Genomic DNA, 18,484 nt, shown 5'->3' on the forward strand with positions numbered 1-18,484 from the left:
TTTTGAGACAGAGTTTCGCTCTCATTGCCCAGGCTGGAGTGCAGTGGTGTGATCTCGGCTCACTGCAACCTCTGCCTCCTGGGTTCAAGCGATTCTTCTGCCTCAGCCTCCCAAGCAGCTGGGACTACAGGCATATGCCACCACGCCCAGCTAATTTTGTGTTTTAGTAGAGACAGGGTTTCACCATGTTGCCAAGGATGGTCTTGAACTCCTGACCTCAGGTGATCTGCCTGCCTTGGCCTCCCAAAGTGCTGGGATTACAGGCTTAAGCCACCGCGCCAGGCCTTTTAATTTTCATTTGCATTATTTTGCTTTTATTTTTTTCTGCTTAAATTCATATCAACTATGTACTTCTAGAATATCCACAGAGGACATTTCTATTCTTTTCAACATTTTCTAAAAATCCTAAACTATTAGAGCAGAAAAATTTTGCTATTCCCTATTTTTTCCCAGACATTTAACAGAATTGTACACTGGCTGCTAGTAAAAGGATTCTGGTTTTAACGGAGTCAAATTTTGAATTTCAGTAGCAGTCTGACTGGCAGTCACAGCGTAGTATGGTGACTGGATGAACTGCTCGCGTTTTTATCCACAAAGCAAAATACATGACCTCGGGCTTTTATGGTGACAACATAAACCAGATATATGCTCAGTTGATTTCATTGGCACTAGAAATGGATCAGGTTTCATTTAATTAACCCAGAGGCTTTAGTCAATAGCACAGTCCTTGGAATAGAGCATCTCTCATGTAATTAGATTTAACTGTGGTAGCACCTGGAGCTTATATGGATGATGCTGACCACAATACAAAATGAACCAGAAAATCAGAGCTAAGTATTAAGTAGAGTGCTAAGAAAAGCCACTGATGAACAGTCTTGATAATATCATTTTTGTAGTTAGAAATGCATATTGTTATTTTGTCTTATAGTTTTATAATCTCTTTTCTTTGGCTTTTTTTTTTTAATCATAATCCACTAAGTTTTCTTACTCAGCACACAATTCTAGAAGGAATACAATAATTTCTATATTCTTCTTCCACTCTACGGTTGACTTTCAATTGGTAAACAGTTTCTATAGATTTTGAGCCCCCACCAGCAAAATGTTGTGTTCCATAGTGACTGTAGCTACAAAGCAAGTTTAAACTCATGACTTCAAAAAGTGAAGAATAATGATATGCACTCACTGAAAAGACCTGAGAAGAACTTATATGGTCAGTTTGTTCCACGTCTAATATTGCCAGCTTGACAAAGGAGGAGAACATGCCTCCTAGTGCCTTTCAAAACAAATGATTCTTCTAGCTTATCCAGTAAAATATAAACTGCTTTATAACTGTGACTTCAGGCTGTTATCATTGACCTTGCCTCTGAGTGGAATTTTACCACCAAGGGGAAATACTAACATTCTTTGAATTCTAACATATTTTCTTATAGTTCTTCATTCACGACGAGCAACCACAGCGTGCAAAACAGAGGTAAGAGCACTTTCAGAATTATCAAATAAACAGGTAAGTCATGATACTGCGATATTGCTGCTCTGGGACTTAGCTGTTGTGAACCCCAGAGCCACTGAGCTGATGCATACAGATGTAATTAGCTCATTTCCATTGCATTACTATGACAATAATTTTAATCCATGATTAAATATGATCACTTAGGTGGTTTCTAGTTTTTCCTCTTATGAATATTATTATGCTATCAACATTAGTACAGATGTTGTCCCATGTATAAAATGTGATCATTTCCCTTCATAAGAAATTCTCTTCATGAAATTGCTCTGTCTTAGGACATGCATCTCTTCAACTGCCCTAGATGTGTTTTCCAAAGTAGACAGACATTGACTGGTCTCACCAACAGTGTGTCACTCTCCATTGTTCCCCATTCTCTCCAACAGTTGTTTTTGATAAACTTAATTTTTCCCAATCCATTGGGTGCAAAACAAATTTGTCTCAAGAAAAATCTGCAAAATGAAGAAAATAAAACTGACATCTCTTAGTGACTGTTTGCAAAGTAAAAATCAGAAGGATATCACATCTGTGGCGATGTCTGAAGCGGCATATAAATATAGAGTTCCATGACTGTTAGTGGTGGGTGTTGATATTACTAATCATTTTGCACAAACTACTGCCATCATATTCATTTGTCCTTCCTGTTTTCACTCTATGTGCCATGAAGATTCTGTGTTGACATCTCGCACTGGAATCTCTCTTTGTTGAGCCAAAAAAAAGAAAAGGGGGTTTAAACCTGGAGGAAGCAAAGCCCACAGGGTATTGTGGGGAGGATGAGGTTCTCTACTGATCCTGCTCCTAATTCTATCTCTCTCCTTATAGTAAGATCACTTTGAACAAATTAATTCTTTGAGCTTTACCTTTCCCCTTTCATAAAATTCAAGTAGTAATGTTAACTGATACATTCATATTAATACAGTATTTGCACACACACACAACACACACATACACGCAGCCCTCTGCCTGCCATGTAGTAGGCAACTGATCCATTTTAATGTCCTTTTGTCCTTTTCTGCATTCTCTTTCTTCCTCCCACCCAAATGACCTCAGTGGACCTGTAGGTTGTTTCACGGACTTCCATCATGCCTTCATATCACTGCTGCCATAAGCCATCTGGGCCTGAGGCTGGAAAACCAAGCTGATAAATTCACTTCCTCTCATACACACATTGCTAATGAGTTTCCCAACAAAAGATTCCTTTATTTAAAAGGTGCCCAAAGAGGGCTAAAATAAACCCAATGGACTCAATCCCTAGTCATCAGATGTCCTAAAGGTCAGATCTGAGTGGATGAAGAGGAAAAGACTTGGAGCATCCCGGAGGAAAGTCCAGAGGCTGACTGGGCTCAGAAGGGGTGTTACTTATGGAGGTTTTATTGCAGGGATGGGGAAGCAGAATCATAGCTTAGAGAGAAATTCAGAATCTTAACCTGAAATATAAAATCAAGCACAAATAAAGAGCAATTGAAGAATGGAATAGAGCAATGGAAATGGCCTTCACAGATATGAGTCTAGTCAAGCACCCCAGGGCTGTAAGTAGATCATCTGTACTAGGGTTGCTTAGGTTACTGTCAGTTAATCTCACCTCATCTCAGAGGAAACAAGGTTGCTGAAAGAAGCCTGAGATGGATGGCGAAATGTTTGAGCCTTCGTTAGTTCCTGTTTCAGTAAACAAACATCCACCAAGAACATGGTTTATACCAAAAATTGGGCTGAGCCCTGAGAATACAGAGTGGAGACCACCCCACCTTCTCTTAACCAGTGCTTAAGCACACCTGCGATGTTCCTCCATCAGCTACTGAACTGATACTCATTCTACTGGGTATGAATTCATGCCTGGATCACCAGTACTTGGCGATGTTAAGTAGTCAGAAAACAACACGCAGCGTCTACACTCCTAGAATTATCGGTCTAATGAATTCTCTAATGCATCAGGTATAGGCATTCATGCAGCGGAGTGAAATTTACACCCCCGCAGTTGTACATGTTATTATACTTATTTTTACAAATGAGAAAATAATTTTGGGGAAGTTCAGTTATTCTTGTTCGATTACTGCCTGATAAACAGATTTGGCTCAATTCTTTTTTTTTTTTTTTTTTTTTTTTTTTTGAGACAGAGTCTCACTCTGTGGCCCAGGCTGGAGTGCAGTGGCCGGATCTCAGCTCACTGCAAGCTCTGCCTCCCGGGTTTACGCCATTCTCCTGCCTCAGCCTCCCGAGTAGCTGGGACGACAGGCGCCCACCACCTCGCCCGGCTAGTTTTTTAGTATTTTTTAGTAGAGACGGGGTTTCACCGTGTTAGCCAGGATGGTCTCGATCTCCTGACCTCGTGATCCACCCGTCTCGGCCTCCCAAAGTGCTGGGATTACAGGCTTGAGCCACCGCGCCGGCCTCAATTCTTTGATAAATGCATTCAAGTTAAACTATTAGGAACCCAAAGCAAGTGGATCTCAGGACAGAAAAAAATATTTTGACATGTTGGAAGAGGCCCCAGTTTTGGTTATATTCCAAAGTAGTAACAACGTTATTCTCTAAGTCTGGGATTGTAGATCATCTGCTTTCTTTTCCTTTTTTATTTTTAGTTTATGTTCACTAATGCTTTCTCTTTGCTTTAAAATAGATGGCTCTTTTTCTTTTCCTTTTTTTTTTTTTCTTTGAGATGGAGTCTCATCCTGTCACCCAGGCTGGAGTGCAGCAGCGCGATCTTGGCTCACTGCAAGCTCCGCCTCCCGTGTTCACACCATTTTCCTGCCTCAGCCTCCGGAATAGCTGGGTCTGCAAGCACCCACTACCACGCTCGGCTAATTTTTTGTACTTTTAGTAAAGACAGGGTTTCACCGTGTTAGCCAGGATGGTCTCGATCTCCTGACCTCGTGATCCGCCCGCCTCAGCCTCCCAAAGTGCTGGGATTACAGGCGTGAGCCACCGCACCCAGCCTCTTTTTCTTATAAAATTATTTTTTAAATTGTGTATAAGAGTGAATTAAATTTTCCGAATAAATATTTGCAGACTACCTGCTTAACATAAAATGCTTTATTGTAAGTTACAACAGGGAGGCCTAGAACTGTGTTTCTCTAGTAATATTAGCAACACTCACAGCTAGCCTTGATGGGGTGGTTATATGATCAAACACTGCTAAGAGCTTAATCTATAATGCATAAGAATTTTAAATGTTAGTAATTATTGATATCAGTGTGGTTTTTCAACCCATGCCTTTTCTATTAGGCTACTCTCCCTCAAATTTATTGTGCACCTCCACTGTGCTAGTCCCAATGTTCTTCCCCTTATCTTGTGGCTTCATTTCTGTGACCCTCCATTCTCCATATTAGGAAACTCCTATTTCATGGGGTTATAAAACTTAAATGTAATGTTTTATTTAAGAAAAAAAAATTCCAAAGATTAACTGCTTCAATTATTTTAAAACAAAATCAATTAAATACTTACAGCGAGTTATAGAGTCAGACTTTCTTTCATTCATTCATTCAACAAAGATCCAACCAGGCTTTCAGGGAAAATTTACTTGGCAAACTTGTTCTTTTGGTTTCTTTGTTCTGTTTTGTTTTAAGTCATTCTCTGAACAAACTACAAATGCATAGCTGTTTCCAAATGCTCTTTTTCAAGTGGGACTTTTAAAATATCCAAGCAAGGCACCAAAGGTTAAAAAAGAATAAATCAGTTGCCACAATACCATGAAAAATTCATGATCACTGAACATTACTATGCATGCAACACCATCTAAGTGATAGGAAATACCGAAAATGGTTATTTTTTCCTCTTGAGTATGTTCCTATTTCTTCAATCCGTGTTGAAAAGTTAGTTATGACCATTTAAATAAGTCTCAAGTCAATTTTATTGTGTATTAGTACAGCTCTGTTGGCTTTCTCTTGGTTAGAATTTGTCTGGTATACAGGTCTCCATCCTTTTGCTCTCTGTGTAATTACATGTTAGAAGTGCAATTAGCAAATAACTGGAATTTTTAAATCAATCTGCCTCTGATTTTTAAAGGTAAGTTTGCACCTTTGACACTTATTGTGCTTACTGATATTTTGGGGTCTGTTTTTATATATGTTGTGCCTCCTATTTGCCTGATTTGTATTTAATTTTTTTGTCCTGCTGTATACTAGATTCATCTCGCCTTTGTTTTCCTTTCTTTCTTTTTCTTGAAAGTTATACATTTCAGTATCAGTCTTCTTTTGGTTATGCTAAATATTTTTAATAATGGCATGCTAAAATTTTAGCAATCTGAAATTCATATTTTCTTTTCAAACAATACAAAAAACTTAGAATGCTTTATTTCCGAAAGTGCAGATTCTTCTTTGTGTTTGAAACTTACATTTTTTTTATTTATAAAATAACATTTTTTTTTTTTTTGGTTGAGACGGAGTCTCGCTCTGTCGCCCAGGCTGAAGTGCAGTGGCTGGATCTCAGCTCACTGCAAGCTCCGCCTCCGGGGTTTATGCCATTCTCCTGCCTCAGCCTCCCGAGTAGCTGGGACTACAGGCGCCCGCCACCTCGCCCGGCTAGTTCTTTGCATTTTTTTTTTTTTTTAGTAGAGACGGGGTTTCACTGTGTTAGCCAGGATGGTCTCGATCTCCTGACCTCGTGATCCGCCCGTCTCGGCCTCCCAAAGTGCTGGGATTACAGGCTTAGAGCCACCGCGCCCGGCCAAAATAACGTTTTAAAACTAGGAATGGCTCTAGTTTTATTCTCATTTTTAAAAATATAAATTGATGGCTGAAATTAACTAACCACAATTAAGGTAATTTAAACTTTAAGTGATCAAACAGCTTTCTGCAACAAATATTTTGATACAAATAAGCCCTCATAACAAACATCCTTAAGCTCAACATTAAAAGCAACAATCCTGGCCAGGCATGGTGGCTCACGCCTATAATCCCAGCACTTTGGGAGGCCAAGGTGGGCGGATCCCCTGAGGTCAGAAGTTCAAGACCAGCCTGGCCAATGTTGCAAAACGCTGACTCTACTAAAAATACAAAAATTAGCTGGGTGTGGTGGCAGGTGTCTGTAATTCCAGCTACTCGGGAGGCTGAGACAGGAGAATCGTTTGAATTGGGGAGGTAGACGTTGCAGTAAGCCAAGATTGTGCCATTGCACTCCAGCCTGGGCAACAAGAGCAAAACTCCGTCTCAGAAAAAAAAAAAAAAAGCTACAATCCTTGGTCTCCTTAGAATAAAATTGTCAATGCATCAGAAGTAGTGTTCTTCTTAGTAAACTTAGAGATAAACTTGGCTTTTTGATTACAAGAAGCAGAATTAGCACCTATATAAATATTATGGAAAATGGCATGTATTTGCTAATGTTTAATATTTCATCTCAAAAATTTACTGGATCAAAAGCAACCCATCCTTTCAAAGTTCTTGTTAAGTTACTAAGCATAACTGTAACTTTGGTTACGTTTTTTAGAATGAATTACAACTAAAAAACTCATAATTCTGCATTCACACTGATTACCTCTTTTCCATTTCATAAGTTATTTTTGCCTAGTATTTTACTTACATAATGTTTATCTATCCTAAAGGTTTTATGTTTTTAAAATAGTTACTCCTTGCTTAAAATTACCAATAAACTTACAGCTGTCTTGCTTGGTATTCCTCCTTACACTTCACTCCATGTTTGTGGTCTAAATTTCAAAATATATATATATTTTATTATTATTAACTGGAAAGACATGCAATGAAAATGTTATTTTGATTGAGGTATGTAGAGAAAATAGCACCTTAACATTTGACAAGTGGTAGTGTCTTAAAGTTTAGGTGTCATGTGAAATCAAACCCCTATCAATGAACTTTTTATATTCTGCTACTTTAAAATCCCTCGGTCTGTCTTGTACTTGAATTTATCTTTCATCCAGGCAGGATTGTGCAACATCATCCATTGATGACTTAGAAAATAATGGATAATAGACATAAACAGGACTGCCACTGTTGATACATGTTATTATGTAATATCTGTTTAAAATCACATTTGCACCACCCACCACATTAGAAAAGTGTAAATGTTGGGTTTCTGTTGTGTTACAGTGGCAGATGCAAGATTCCTCAAACTCCAGTTTGCACTTGCAAATTCCAATCTTATGATCAGTAACAGACACTGCCCCTTATTTTCCATGAAGTGACATGCTCACTTTGTTCATTTTTATTAACGTATCTGTCAAATATCGAGGTTGGAATAACAATAGTTTGTCAGTCATTTTTTTGGGTTAGAAAGTATGACGTTTCATTTTTTAAAGTTATTCTTTCAAGTTGAAAAAAATAGTGTTTCCAAAATAGGGAATAAACTTGTCATGTTTTAAAAAATGAACAGAGTTCATTACACACGGAACAGAGTAGACAAAATAGAGGGATTCTCTTTGGGGGAGAAATGAGGATGTGGATGGAGAAATATGAATAGACAGTCCATTCAGAGCCTTATGGACGGAAGGAAAACATTTACATTTTCTTCTAGGCAGAAAGGAAATCATGTCAGAAATTTTACCAAGGGGAGTGGCAGAGTCAGAATTCCATTTTGTTTTGTGTTTTTTTTTTTTTGAGACGGACTCTTGCTCTGTCACCCAGGCTGGAGTGCAGTGGCATGATCTCGGCTCACTGCAACCTCCGCCTCCCTGGTTCAAGCGAGTCTCCTGCCTCAGCCTCCCTAGTAGCTGGGATTACAGGAGTGCGTCCCCACGCCTGGATAATTTTTGTATTTTTAGTAGAGACAGGGTTTCACTGTGTTAGCCAGGACGGTCTCCATATCCTGACCTCGTGATTCGCCCACCTCGGCCTCTCAAAGTGCTGGGATTACAGGCGTGAGCCACCACGCCTGGCTCAGAATTACATTATTAAAAGATGACTCTGGGAGTCCTAAGGAAAGAGAGGAGGAAGCGCAAAGTTACAGGCAGGGAACAAAACAGAGAGAATTAAAGCCACTGAGTGAGCTGATGTGGTGTTGACCAAGAAGGTCCTCACGGATATAGGAAGGAGAGAAGGGTTTCAGTTCCTTTTTGGAGGTGGGAGACTGCTTGCACCAGTCACAAAATCACACTGAAATGTGAATTTAACCTTTCCAGATCACAGAGGAGGCATGCAGCCCTGTTCTCCTCAGAGATGCCAGCCTCCAGCCAGCTGCAGCCCTCACGAAAATATATCACCCTATAAATACACAAGCTGGAGACCACCTTTCCCCAAAAGGTCTGATAGAAAGGTAAGCAGACATTTCTCTGCCAAGTCCTTCTAGATGTACTTGGCATCTAAATAGAACTTTCCTGAACAACGCCCAAAATGAGATTATTTATGTTTGACTTCAACTTTTTCCCTTCTGGCTACATATTACTGGGTTTTAATATTTTAAAGTATTTTAATATTTTAAATATGTTGCTATATAACATATTATGTTGGTCTCTCACCAGATTCTTTGAGTGGCATGTTTCCAGATTCTAAAGTGTTTTTAAAAAAATTAATCCAAAAATATAGATATTTAGACATGTGTTTTATATTTACCGGTTGTCCAATAATCTTGTGGGGGTTAACTAGGATATACAGGTTGCAATTTTTTTCCAGCAAAAGATTCATGTATTACACACTCATTGCAGTTAACAGTCCAGTGACCATTAGTTGAGCAGTTATTGTGCCAGATAATGTTCTAGAGGTTATGGTCCCCACCCTAATGGAGATGTAAAGAGTGGGGAGATGCAAATGGATGCTAACTGTGTTCTTGTGTGTCCATCATCTATTTTGTGGTCTCTTTCTAAAATATGCCCATTCCCTACAATTGATTATTTTGCACCATTTTCACTTACATTACCCTGTGGTGGGGGAATAAAGCTTTCACTGTATCTTGTATCCTTTCTCTCCATCACATTAGATGCTATTTATTAAAGTCTTTCACTGTAAAACCCCAGAGGATGTGCCTCTTCCAGGTCTCCATCCCATACCCTGCTATTACTCACTGTCGTGCTACAGAGCTTGTGAAGATTTCTAAGCAGAAGCAGAATGAATAGGATATCTCTGGTGAATTCTTACAGTATCCTAAAGCTCTTTTGTTATCCTTATATTCATATTAATTTCTACCTAATTCTAAAAGTGTCTTATAATCTGAAATTAGACTTTGGAAAATATTTTCACATCCTGGCCAGGCATGGTGGCTCACACCTGTAATCTCAGCACTTTGGGAGGCCAAGGTGGGTACATCACCTGAGGTCAGGAGTTTGAGACCAGCTTGACCAACATGGAGAAACTCTATATCTACCAAAAATACAAAAATTAGCCAAGTGCAGTGGCACATGCCTTTAATCCCAGCTACTTGGGATGCTGAGGCAGGAGAATCGCTTGAACCTGGGAGGCAGAGGTTGCAGTGAGCTGAGATCGCACCACTGCACTCCAGCCTGGGCAACAGAGCTAGACTTTGCCACAAAAAAAACAAACAAACAAAAAAAAAAACAAAAAAAAAAACACGTCCTTCTTTTATTGTCCCTTGTCGTACACTCGGTTTCCTTTTCCTCTTTCACCTTCTTCATAAACATGGGGATCCCTTGGTTCTAACTAGAGCTAACTAGAGGTCTACACAAGGTCACGCTCCCTCCCAGATCCCGAATTCCTCATAGGCATGAGACAGGCTTAGACCACATCAGGATTTCCCTGATTTCAGGTATTTGAATGTGCCTTTATGATTTGTGGCATACCTGTGTCCTGTCAATAATAACATTTACTTAATAATACTCTTTAAGGTGACCTGTTTTCACTTGATATCACTATCCTGGTTAATTTTTTTTAACCAGTGTTATATATCGTAGAAAGTGACTTTAGAAGTCACTCCATTCAGGCCAGGTGCAGTGGCTGACGCCTGTAATCCCAGCACTTTGGGAGGCCAAGGTGGGCGGATCACAAGGTCAGGAGTTCCAGACCATCCTGGCCAACAGGGTGAAACCCCATCTCTACTAAAAATACAAAAATTAGCTGGGCATGGTTGCACGTGCCTGTAGTCCCAGCTACTCGGGAGGCTGAGGCAGGAGAATTGCTTGAACCAGGGAGTTGGAGGTTGCAGTGAGCCAAGATCGTGCCATTGCACTCCAGTCGGGAAAAGAGGGAGATTCTTTTCAAAAAAAAAAAAAAAAAAAAAAAAGAAGTAATTCCATTCCTTAGTGTATGCCCCAAAGAACTGAAAGCAAAGACTCAGATATTTGTACACCCACGTTGATAAAATTATTTATAATAAACAAAAGATAGAAACAACCTATATGTCCATTGACAGATGAATGGATAAACAAATTGTACACACACGCACAATGAAACAGGAATAAAGGAATAAAAGGAATAAAAAAGGAATAAAATTCTAACGTGATACAATATACAAGAACCTTGAAAACATTATGCTGCGTGAAGTAAGTCAGACACGGAGGACAAATATATGACTCCACGTATACAAGGTGCCTAGAACAGGCAAATTCGTAGAGACAGAGGGTAGGATGGTGGTAACTGGGCCCTGAGGAAGGAGGTGGAGGTAATGGAGAGTTATTCTTTAATGGATACAGAGTTTCAGTTTGGAGTCATTAGAAACTTTTGGAGACGGATAGTGGAAATGGCTGTAAAGCAATGTGAATGTACTTATTGCCACTGAATTATACAACTACAAATGGTTAAAATGGTAAATCCTATTATATTGTTGCCGAAAAGAGTCAAATTCTGGAAAATATTTGAAGAGATTTATTCTGAGCCAAATATGAGTGACCATGGCCCATGACAGAGCCCTCAGGAGGTCTTGAGAATGTGTGCCCGACAGGGTGCAGCTTGGTTTTATACTTTTTAGGGAGATAGGAGACTTCAATCAAATACACCTTTTTTCTTTTTTTTTCTTTTCTTTTCTTTTTTTTTTTTTTTTAGACAGAGTTTCACTCTTTTTGCCCAGGTTGGAGTGCCATGGTATGATCTCGGTTCACCGCAACCACTGCTTCCCAGGTTTAAGTGATTTTTCTGCCTCCCAAGTAGCTGGGATTACAGGCATGCACCACCCCACCTGGCTAATTTTGTATTTTTAGTAGAGACAGAGTTTCACCATGTTGGCCAGGCTGGTCTTGAACTCCTGACCTCAGGTGATCCACCTGCCTCAGCCTCCCAAAGTGTTGGGATTACATTTAATAAATACATTGTTTCAGTCCAGAAAGGTGGGACAGCTTGAAGTGGGGCCTTCCAGGTTATAGGTAAATTTCAAATTTTTCTGGTTAACAATAGGTTGAGTTTATCTAAAGACCTGGGATCAACAGAAAGGGTATATCACTGATAGATAGAGGTCTTATTATCGGTTAAGATAAGGGATTTTGGACCAAAGTTCTTATTGTACAGATGAAGCCTTCGGGTAGCAGGCCTCCGAGAGAATAGATTGTAAATGCTTCCTCTCAGACTTAAAGTCTGTGTTGATGTTAATGACAGAGAGGTATAATGAGGCATGTCTGACCCCTACTTCCTGTCATGACCCAAACCAGTCTTTCGGGTTAAATTTTAACAGTGCCCTGGCAGAGGAGGGAGTCCATTCAGATGGTTAGGAGGCCTTAGAATTATATTTTTGGTTTACAATATTTTCCCTAATTAAAAAAAAAATTCATTGCAATATAAACAAAACAAGCTATTAAACTGCAGCAGGATCCCATCACCTGCTAATGACTCTCAGCATAAGGACTGCTCTTCTTCTGTTAAAGAAGAGATTAGAAATGTCAGAGAGATATTAAAGACGCATTAGGCCAAAACGGAACATTCCTTTTGAATTATTCAGGGGGACTAGAAAGAGAATTAGAAGGGGACTCCCTCCCCACAAGTGATTCCGAGATACGTAATTCAGTTTCTAAGCACCAGTTACAGTCACCAGCCATCCCGCATGACCACACCTGGAGAAACACAGGACTCATCTCTAAACATCTTCCAACTTGGACAAATAAATAAAAACAGAGTAGATGAAATGCACCATGACTGAGCTCTGCCAAGTCCATGGACTGGCCAAGAGGCCCCCTGGAAGCAGTAAACCACTTCAACCTCAGACAGTTCATGCTTCAGTGGGGAGATGGGCTCCACAGCTTCCTTTGTCTCTAGAGCCTGTCACATGGCTTTGCTGGAGTGAGGCAGAACTGGTCCTGCCATGGACCTTTCAGCAAGGGGTAGGGACTAGGTCAAATAAGAGGTGACTTTTGGGCCAGGCGTGGTGGCTCACATCTGTGACCCCAGCACTATGGGAGGCCAAGGCATGTGGATCACCTGAGGTCAGGAGTTTGAGACCAGCCTGACCAACACGGTGAAGCCCAGTCTCTATTAAAAATACAAAAATTAGTCAGGCATGGTGGTACATGCCTGTAATCCAGCTACATGGGAGGCTAAAGCAGGATAATTGCTTGAACCCAGGAGGCAGAGGTTGCAGTGAGCCAAGATTGTGCCATTGAACTCCAGCCTGGGCAACAAGAGTGAAACTCTGTGTCTCAAAAAGAAAAAAAAAAAAAAAAAGTGACTTTTAGTCCCAATCTTGATGCAAAAGAATGGCTGAGCTGGGTAGGCAGAGGTGAAGACCAGGAGGGATTCCAGGCAGTAGGGCCAATTTTGTTCTATTCCTGAAGCTGTGTGTGTCCAGAGTACAAGCACTTTTGTCTGGCCAGACCCATGTCTGAAATGGGATGGCAGGAAGTGAGACTGCAGGGTTGAGTTAGAGCTAACTCATACCGTTCCAGATGGTGTTGACATCAGTGTGTTCTCACATGAACAGAATCAGAATCTCAGTATTGAATGTATCAGGTTTATTTTTCAGTGGACCAGAGACTCCAAATGAATGAGAGACCAAAGACCTGATATCATGTACCTAACTCTTGCCAACCATGTGACAGGTTTTGACAACTTTTTTTTTTTTTTGAGACGGTGTCTCGCTTTGTCACCAGGCTGGAATGCAGTGGTGTAATCTCGACTCACTGTAACCGCCACCTCCCAGGTTCAAGCGATTCTCTTGCCTTCGCCTCCTGAGTAGCTGGGATTATAGGCACGCACCACCACACCCAGCTAATTTTTGTATTTTTAGTAGAGACGAGGTTTCACCATGTTGGCCGGGCTGGTCTCAATCTCCCCCCAACATGCTGGGATTACAGGCATGAGCCACCACGCCCAGCTCAGGTTTTGACTTTCTGAACCTTCACTGTCCATCTTCACTACGGTTAATACTACCTGACGTGCCTACTTCAAAGATGTGTTGTAGGGATGGATTGACATGCTACTAAATGAGGAAGGACCTTATAGATGCTGGACTCACAAGGAGGATAATTTAATATTATGATCCTCGGAACCCTGTGAAGGAATTGCAAGTCCATGATGCATCTCCCTGACTGCCTTTCCTTCTCCCAGTTAGTCTGGATCATCAAAAGAATTTAAAATCATTTAACATTGATATAAATAAAGCAGTGCGGCCCAGAAGAAAGCTAGATAAACTAGGATCGAAATCATAGCTCGGCCGCCTGTGCCTCTAGGGAAGTGGCAGAGATGGACTCTCCCTCCCTGCTGTTTGTATGTGACTAGGGCAGTGTAGGCTTCACAAACAACACGTATTTCCACCTCAATAAGCCTCAGCAGCTGAGGATTCAGAAAGCACTGATAGATAGCGGGCTTATCATCCATTCTGAGGGTGGTGCTGAAGGACCTTTCTCAACAGATTCCCGTTGACTTCAGAATTCCCCAGATGTAGTAACTTTCTCTGTGTCTCTCTGCCCCAAGTATCTGTGGGCTTCTCCAAGTTCAGGGACTAAATGTTAGGCACTGAATATCTACTATAGATTAAACTGTGATTAGGCACTGGTGGAACAAAAGCAAATTTTGAATTAATTAATCAGTAATTCATACTTTCCTTTGACCCTAAAATATTTGTAAGTGATTCTGTTCTGCAGGATGTCCAGCACAATGAATGGTACGTTGGAGAATACAGCCGCCAGGCAGTCGAAGAGGCATTCATGAAGGAGAACAAGGTAATGCCTTTCACATGGCCCAGCGCCATTGTTTCCATAGGCATCTTAAGGTTCTCTGCTCATGTGTCACAAGATGTAACAAGCAGCTTGTTTTCATGTATTATTTCCTGCATCACCGTGTATTTCTCAACGCTGGGAGGCTGTAGTTGAAAAAGGCATTTAACATGGAGAGTTTCAGGCCAGGTGCAGTGGCTCGCCCCTGTAATCCTAGTGCCTTGGGAGGCCGAGGTAGGTGGCTCACTTGAGGTGAGGAGTTTGAGACCAGCCTGAACAACATGGTGAAACCCCGTTTCCACTAAAAATACAGACAAAACAAAACAAAACAAAAAAATTAGCCAGGTGTGGTGGCACATGCCTGTAATCCAACCTACTCAGGAGGCCAAGACATGAGAATCACTTGAACCTGGGAGGTGGAGGTTTCAGTGAGCCAAGATTGTGCCACTGCACTCCAGCCTGGGCAACAGAGTGAGATGCTGTCTCAAAAATAAATAAATAAAATAAAATAAAATAATAAAAACAAAAAACAAGAAAACATGAAGAGGACTGGGCACAGTGGTTCACACCTATAATCCCAGCACTTTGGGAGGCCGAGGTGGGTGGATCATCTGAAGTCAAGAGTTCGAGATCAGCCCGGTCAATATGGCGAAACCCTGCCTCTACTAAAAATACAAAAATTAGCCAGGCATGGTGGCAGGCACCTGTAATCCCAGCTACCCAGGAGGCAGAGACACAAGAATCGCTTGAACCTTGGAGGCGGAGGTTGCAGTGAGCCAAGATTGTGCTGCTGCACTTCAGCCTGGGCAATGGAGTGAGATGCTGTCTCAGAAATTAATTAATTAATTAACTAAATTAAATTAAAAAATAAAAACAAAAAAAACATGAAGAGGACCGGACGCAGCAGTTCATGCCTGTAATCTCGGCACTTTGGAGGCCGAGGCAGGTGGATCACCTGAGGTCAGGAGTTCAAGACCAGCCTGGCCAATGTGGTGAAACCCCGTCTCTACTAAAAATACAAAAATTAGCCAGGCATGGTGGTGGGTGCCTGTATTCCCAGCTAATGGGGAGGCTGAGACAGAAGAATCACTTGAAGCCGGCAGGCAGAGGTTAACGTGAGCCGAGATCGTGCCACTGCACTCCAGCCTGGGCCACAGAGCAAGACTTTGTCTCAAAAACAAAAAACATGGGAGAGTTTCAGGCCCGAGGCTTGGTTGTGCTAATTATCAGCTGTGTGGCTTTCTCGAGTTTCTAAGTAACTTCCCATGTAAATTTATTCATTTGTAAAATGAAACATAGTACAATCAACCCTAAGGAACTATTTAGAAGATGAAATATGGATACTGGACTATAGAGGTCACAATAGAAGGGGCTTCCTTCTGCTTTCGTCAAGGTTTATCTCCTTAATCAAGGTTTGCCCAAGGTACTGCAGGGTCTTTATGTCTGACTTCTTCGAGAAAGGAGCAGGGATAGTGAAGGCTGCAAAAATGAGGATATGGTAGGTTACGCTGCAGTAACAACCCCAAGATCTCAGTTGCTTAACATAATGAAACTTTACTTTTGCTTGCAAACCATGTTCAGGATGGGTATGGGTGGATAAACCCAGGCTGCCGGGGCTCCATCTCAATGGTGTGCTTCTACCCTCACACTCTGACTCGTAATACATCCTCTCAGAAGTAACATAGTTTACTTCCGCTTACACATTTTTGACCAAAGGAAGTCACGTGACCAAACTTAACTTCGAAGATGGTGAGGAAGTACAAAGCTACATGTGGCTGAAAGTAGAAAAGAACTGGAATACTTGTCATCAGGTCAAATGACTACCACAACCATCATCCCAAAGAGCAAATGATTATCAAACAATGACTATGTGCAGAGAACTATGAGATTGCTTAGAAGTTATAGGAAGTGTCTCAAGACTGATGCAACATCAAAACCTATCCCCAGCTAATGAGTACAATGGTCATTGTTGAAAGAGGTAACCCAAACATGAATGAATTAGTTAATTAGTGAATAAATGATAGGGCTACAATACATTTTCATAAAACCTAGCTCTCAGAATTGATGTTGTAAAATTAAATAAACGATATGTATAAGTTGCTATGGTAAACGGAATCATGCCCACTCCAAAGATGTTCACATCCTAATCCCCAGAACCTATGAATATGTCACCTTCATAGAAAAGGGGACTCTGCAGATGTGAAGGTAAGGATGTTGAGAAGGGGAAGTAACTATGTATTATCTGGGTGGGTTCAATATAATCACAAAAGTCCTTGTAAGAGGGAACCAGGAGTTTCAGAGTCAGAGAAGGGACATGATAATGAAAGTAGAGGTCAGATGAACAGGAGAGCCACAAGCCAGGGATCTTTTTGGCCTCCAGAAACTGGAAAAGTCATGGAAACAAAGTCTCTCCTATTGATTTTAACCCAGCAAGACTCATATTAGACTTCTGACCTCCAGAACTCTAAGAGAATACATTTCTGTTTTACATCACTAATTTCATGGTAATGTGTTATAGCAGCAGTAGGAAATGATACCATTGCTTACAAAGTATCTTGAACATACACGGAAGAAATGGAATATCCCATTTCCTAGATGAGGAAACTGAGGCTAAGCCAATATGTTGGTCACAAAGTAGAGAAACTGACAGAACATGCATTCAAGATCAGTGCTCTTTTCACAAAATCCCAGCTGACTCTAGTAGCCCTCACAGTTCTTTTCACAGCCCGGGTGAAGAGCCCTGGGTGGTTGGCTGATGCAGCTCCTTGAGGACCCTCCTTTCCTCCTTCCAGGGAATCTGGCCATGCCTTGGTAGAGTGGCGAACCTGGTGATGGTAGATTCCAACCCTGGCTGTCGTTCTTGGCTAATCCATGCCCAGTGCACCACTGCACTCACAGAGCCTGTTTTCCATCAGAAGAACAAGTCTTAGTAGACCTCCTTCCAGAATCCCGTGTGTGGATTGTGCTGGAAAAGCAATATGCATGTGACCTGATGCTCTTCCGGCAGCATTTGGGCGCTCAGCAAATGCTCCCTTCCTCTCTTTCTGTGTGCCTGCTTCTGCCTCTTCCCGAGAAACTTATACCATAGCAACTTATACGTATAACTTATTTTAATTTTAAGAAAATAAAATCTCAGTTAAATGACTTCATATTTTCCTTTTCATAGTCTACTTTTCTGTTTGTCTCAGTTCTGTCAAAATGTGTTTCCCATTTATGAAAGATAATATATTTTAAATTTCAGAATTACTCAGATTTATTTTGACAAATCATTTCAGAGTTTAAGAGGACAAACCCAAAAATTGGCTGTGAGTTTTGGCCTCTTCTCTCCTTCTGATCTTTGGCAGTGCTCTGGGCTTGAACATTAAGGCTTCAGTTATGACTAAACATTTTAGGGAGGACAAGTTCCAGAAAATTCTGCCATCCTATTTTATACAGTCAGAGGCTTGAGTATTTAAAGGGTGAGGATTTGGCTTGGCTTTTCAGTATTCCATTTAGTAACTGTGATGCTTTAGGGGGTTCACTTAAGCCTTTAGACCTTTATTCCTTTGCTTGTAAAATAGGAATAAAAATTTTCCATCAATGTTTATGTAAACAACCCAACGTTTATGTAAAGAACCTGTAAATAGGCTGGGTGCAGTGGCTCACGCCTGTAATCCCAGCACTTTGGGAAGCCGAGGCGGGTAGATCACTAGGTCAGAAGATCAAGACCATCCTGGCTAACACAGTGAAACCCCGTTTCTACTAAAAATACAAAAAAATTAACCGGGTGTGGTGGCGGGCCCCCGTAGTCCCAGCTACTTGGGAGGCTGAGGCAGGAGAATGGCATGAACCTGGGAGGCAGAGCTTGCTGTGAGCCGAGATCGCGCCATTGCACTCCAGCCTGGGCGACAGAGCAAGACTCCGTCTCAAAAAAAAAAAAAGAACCTGTAAATGAGCCAGGCATGGTGGCTCACACCTATAATCCCAGCACTTTGGGAGGCTGAGGTGGGCAGATCACAAGATCAGGAGTT

At 41.1% G+C, this 18,484-nt stretch overlaps 1 protein-coding gene and 1 long non-coding RNA gene across 5 annotated transcripts in view; one reads left to right on the top strand and one right to left on the bottom strand.

Moving 5' to 3' along the window:
• The window catches only part of CLNK (cytokine dependent hematopoietic cell linker), a 245,145-nt gene that overhangs the window by 212,720 nt on the left and 13,941 nt on the right, over window positions 1-18,484 (top strand). For both annotated transcript variants that reach the window (XM_017871957.1, XM_017871967.1), the window contains exons 15-17: window positions 1,431-1,471; window positions 8,571-8,704; window positions 14,403-14,480. In XM_017871957.1, coding sequence (XP_017727446.1) covers window positions 1,431-1,471; window positions 8,571-8,704; window positions 14,403-14,480 — 253 coding nt within the window. The remainder of the gene's footprint in view (window positions 1-1,430; window positions 1,472-8,570; window positions 8,705-14,402; window positions 14,481-18,484) is intronic.
• LOC108529564 (uncharacterized) overlaps window positions 1-18,484 on the bottom strand; it is a 120,935-nt gene that overhangs the window by 88,682 nt on the left and 13,769 nt on the right. The gene's annotated exons all lie outside the window — the stretch shown is intronic.

This window comes from Rhinopithecus bieti, unplaced genomic scaffold (genome assembly GCF_001698545.2).
Source record: "Rhinopithecus bieti isolate Rb0 unplaced genomic scaffold, ASM169854v2 scaffold_865, whole genome shotgun sequence".
Classification (NCBI taxonomy): domain Eukaryota; kingdom Metazoa; phylum Chordata; class Mammalia; order Primates; family Cercopithecidae; genus Rhinopithecus; species Rhinopithecus bieti.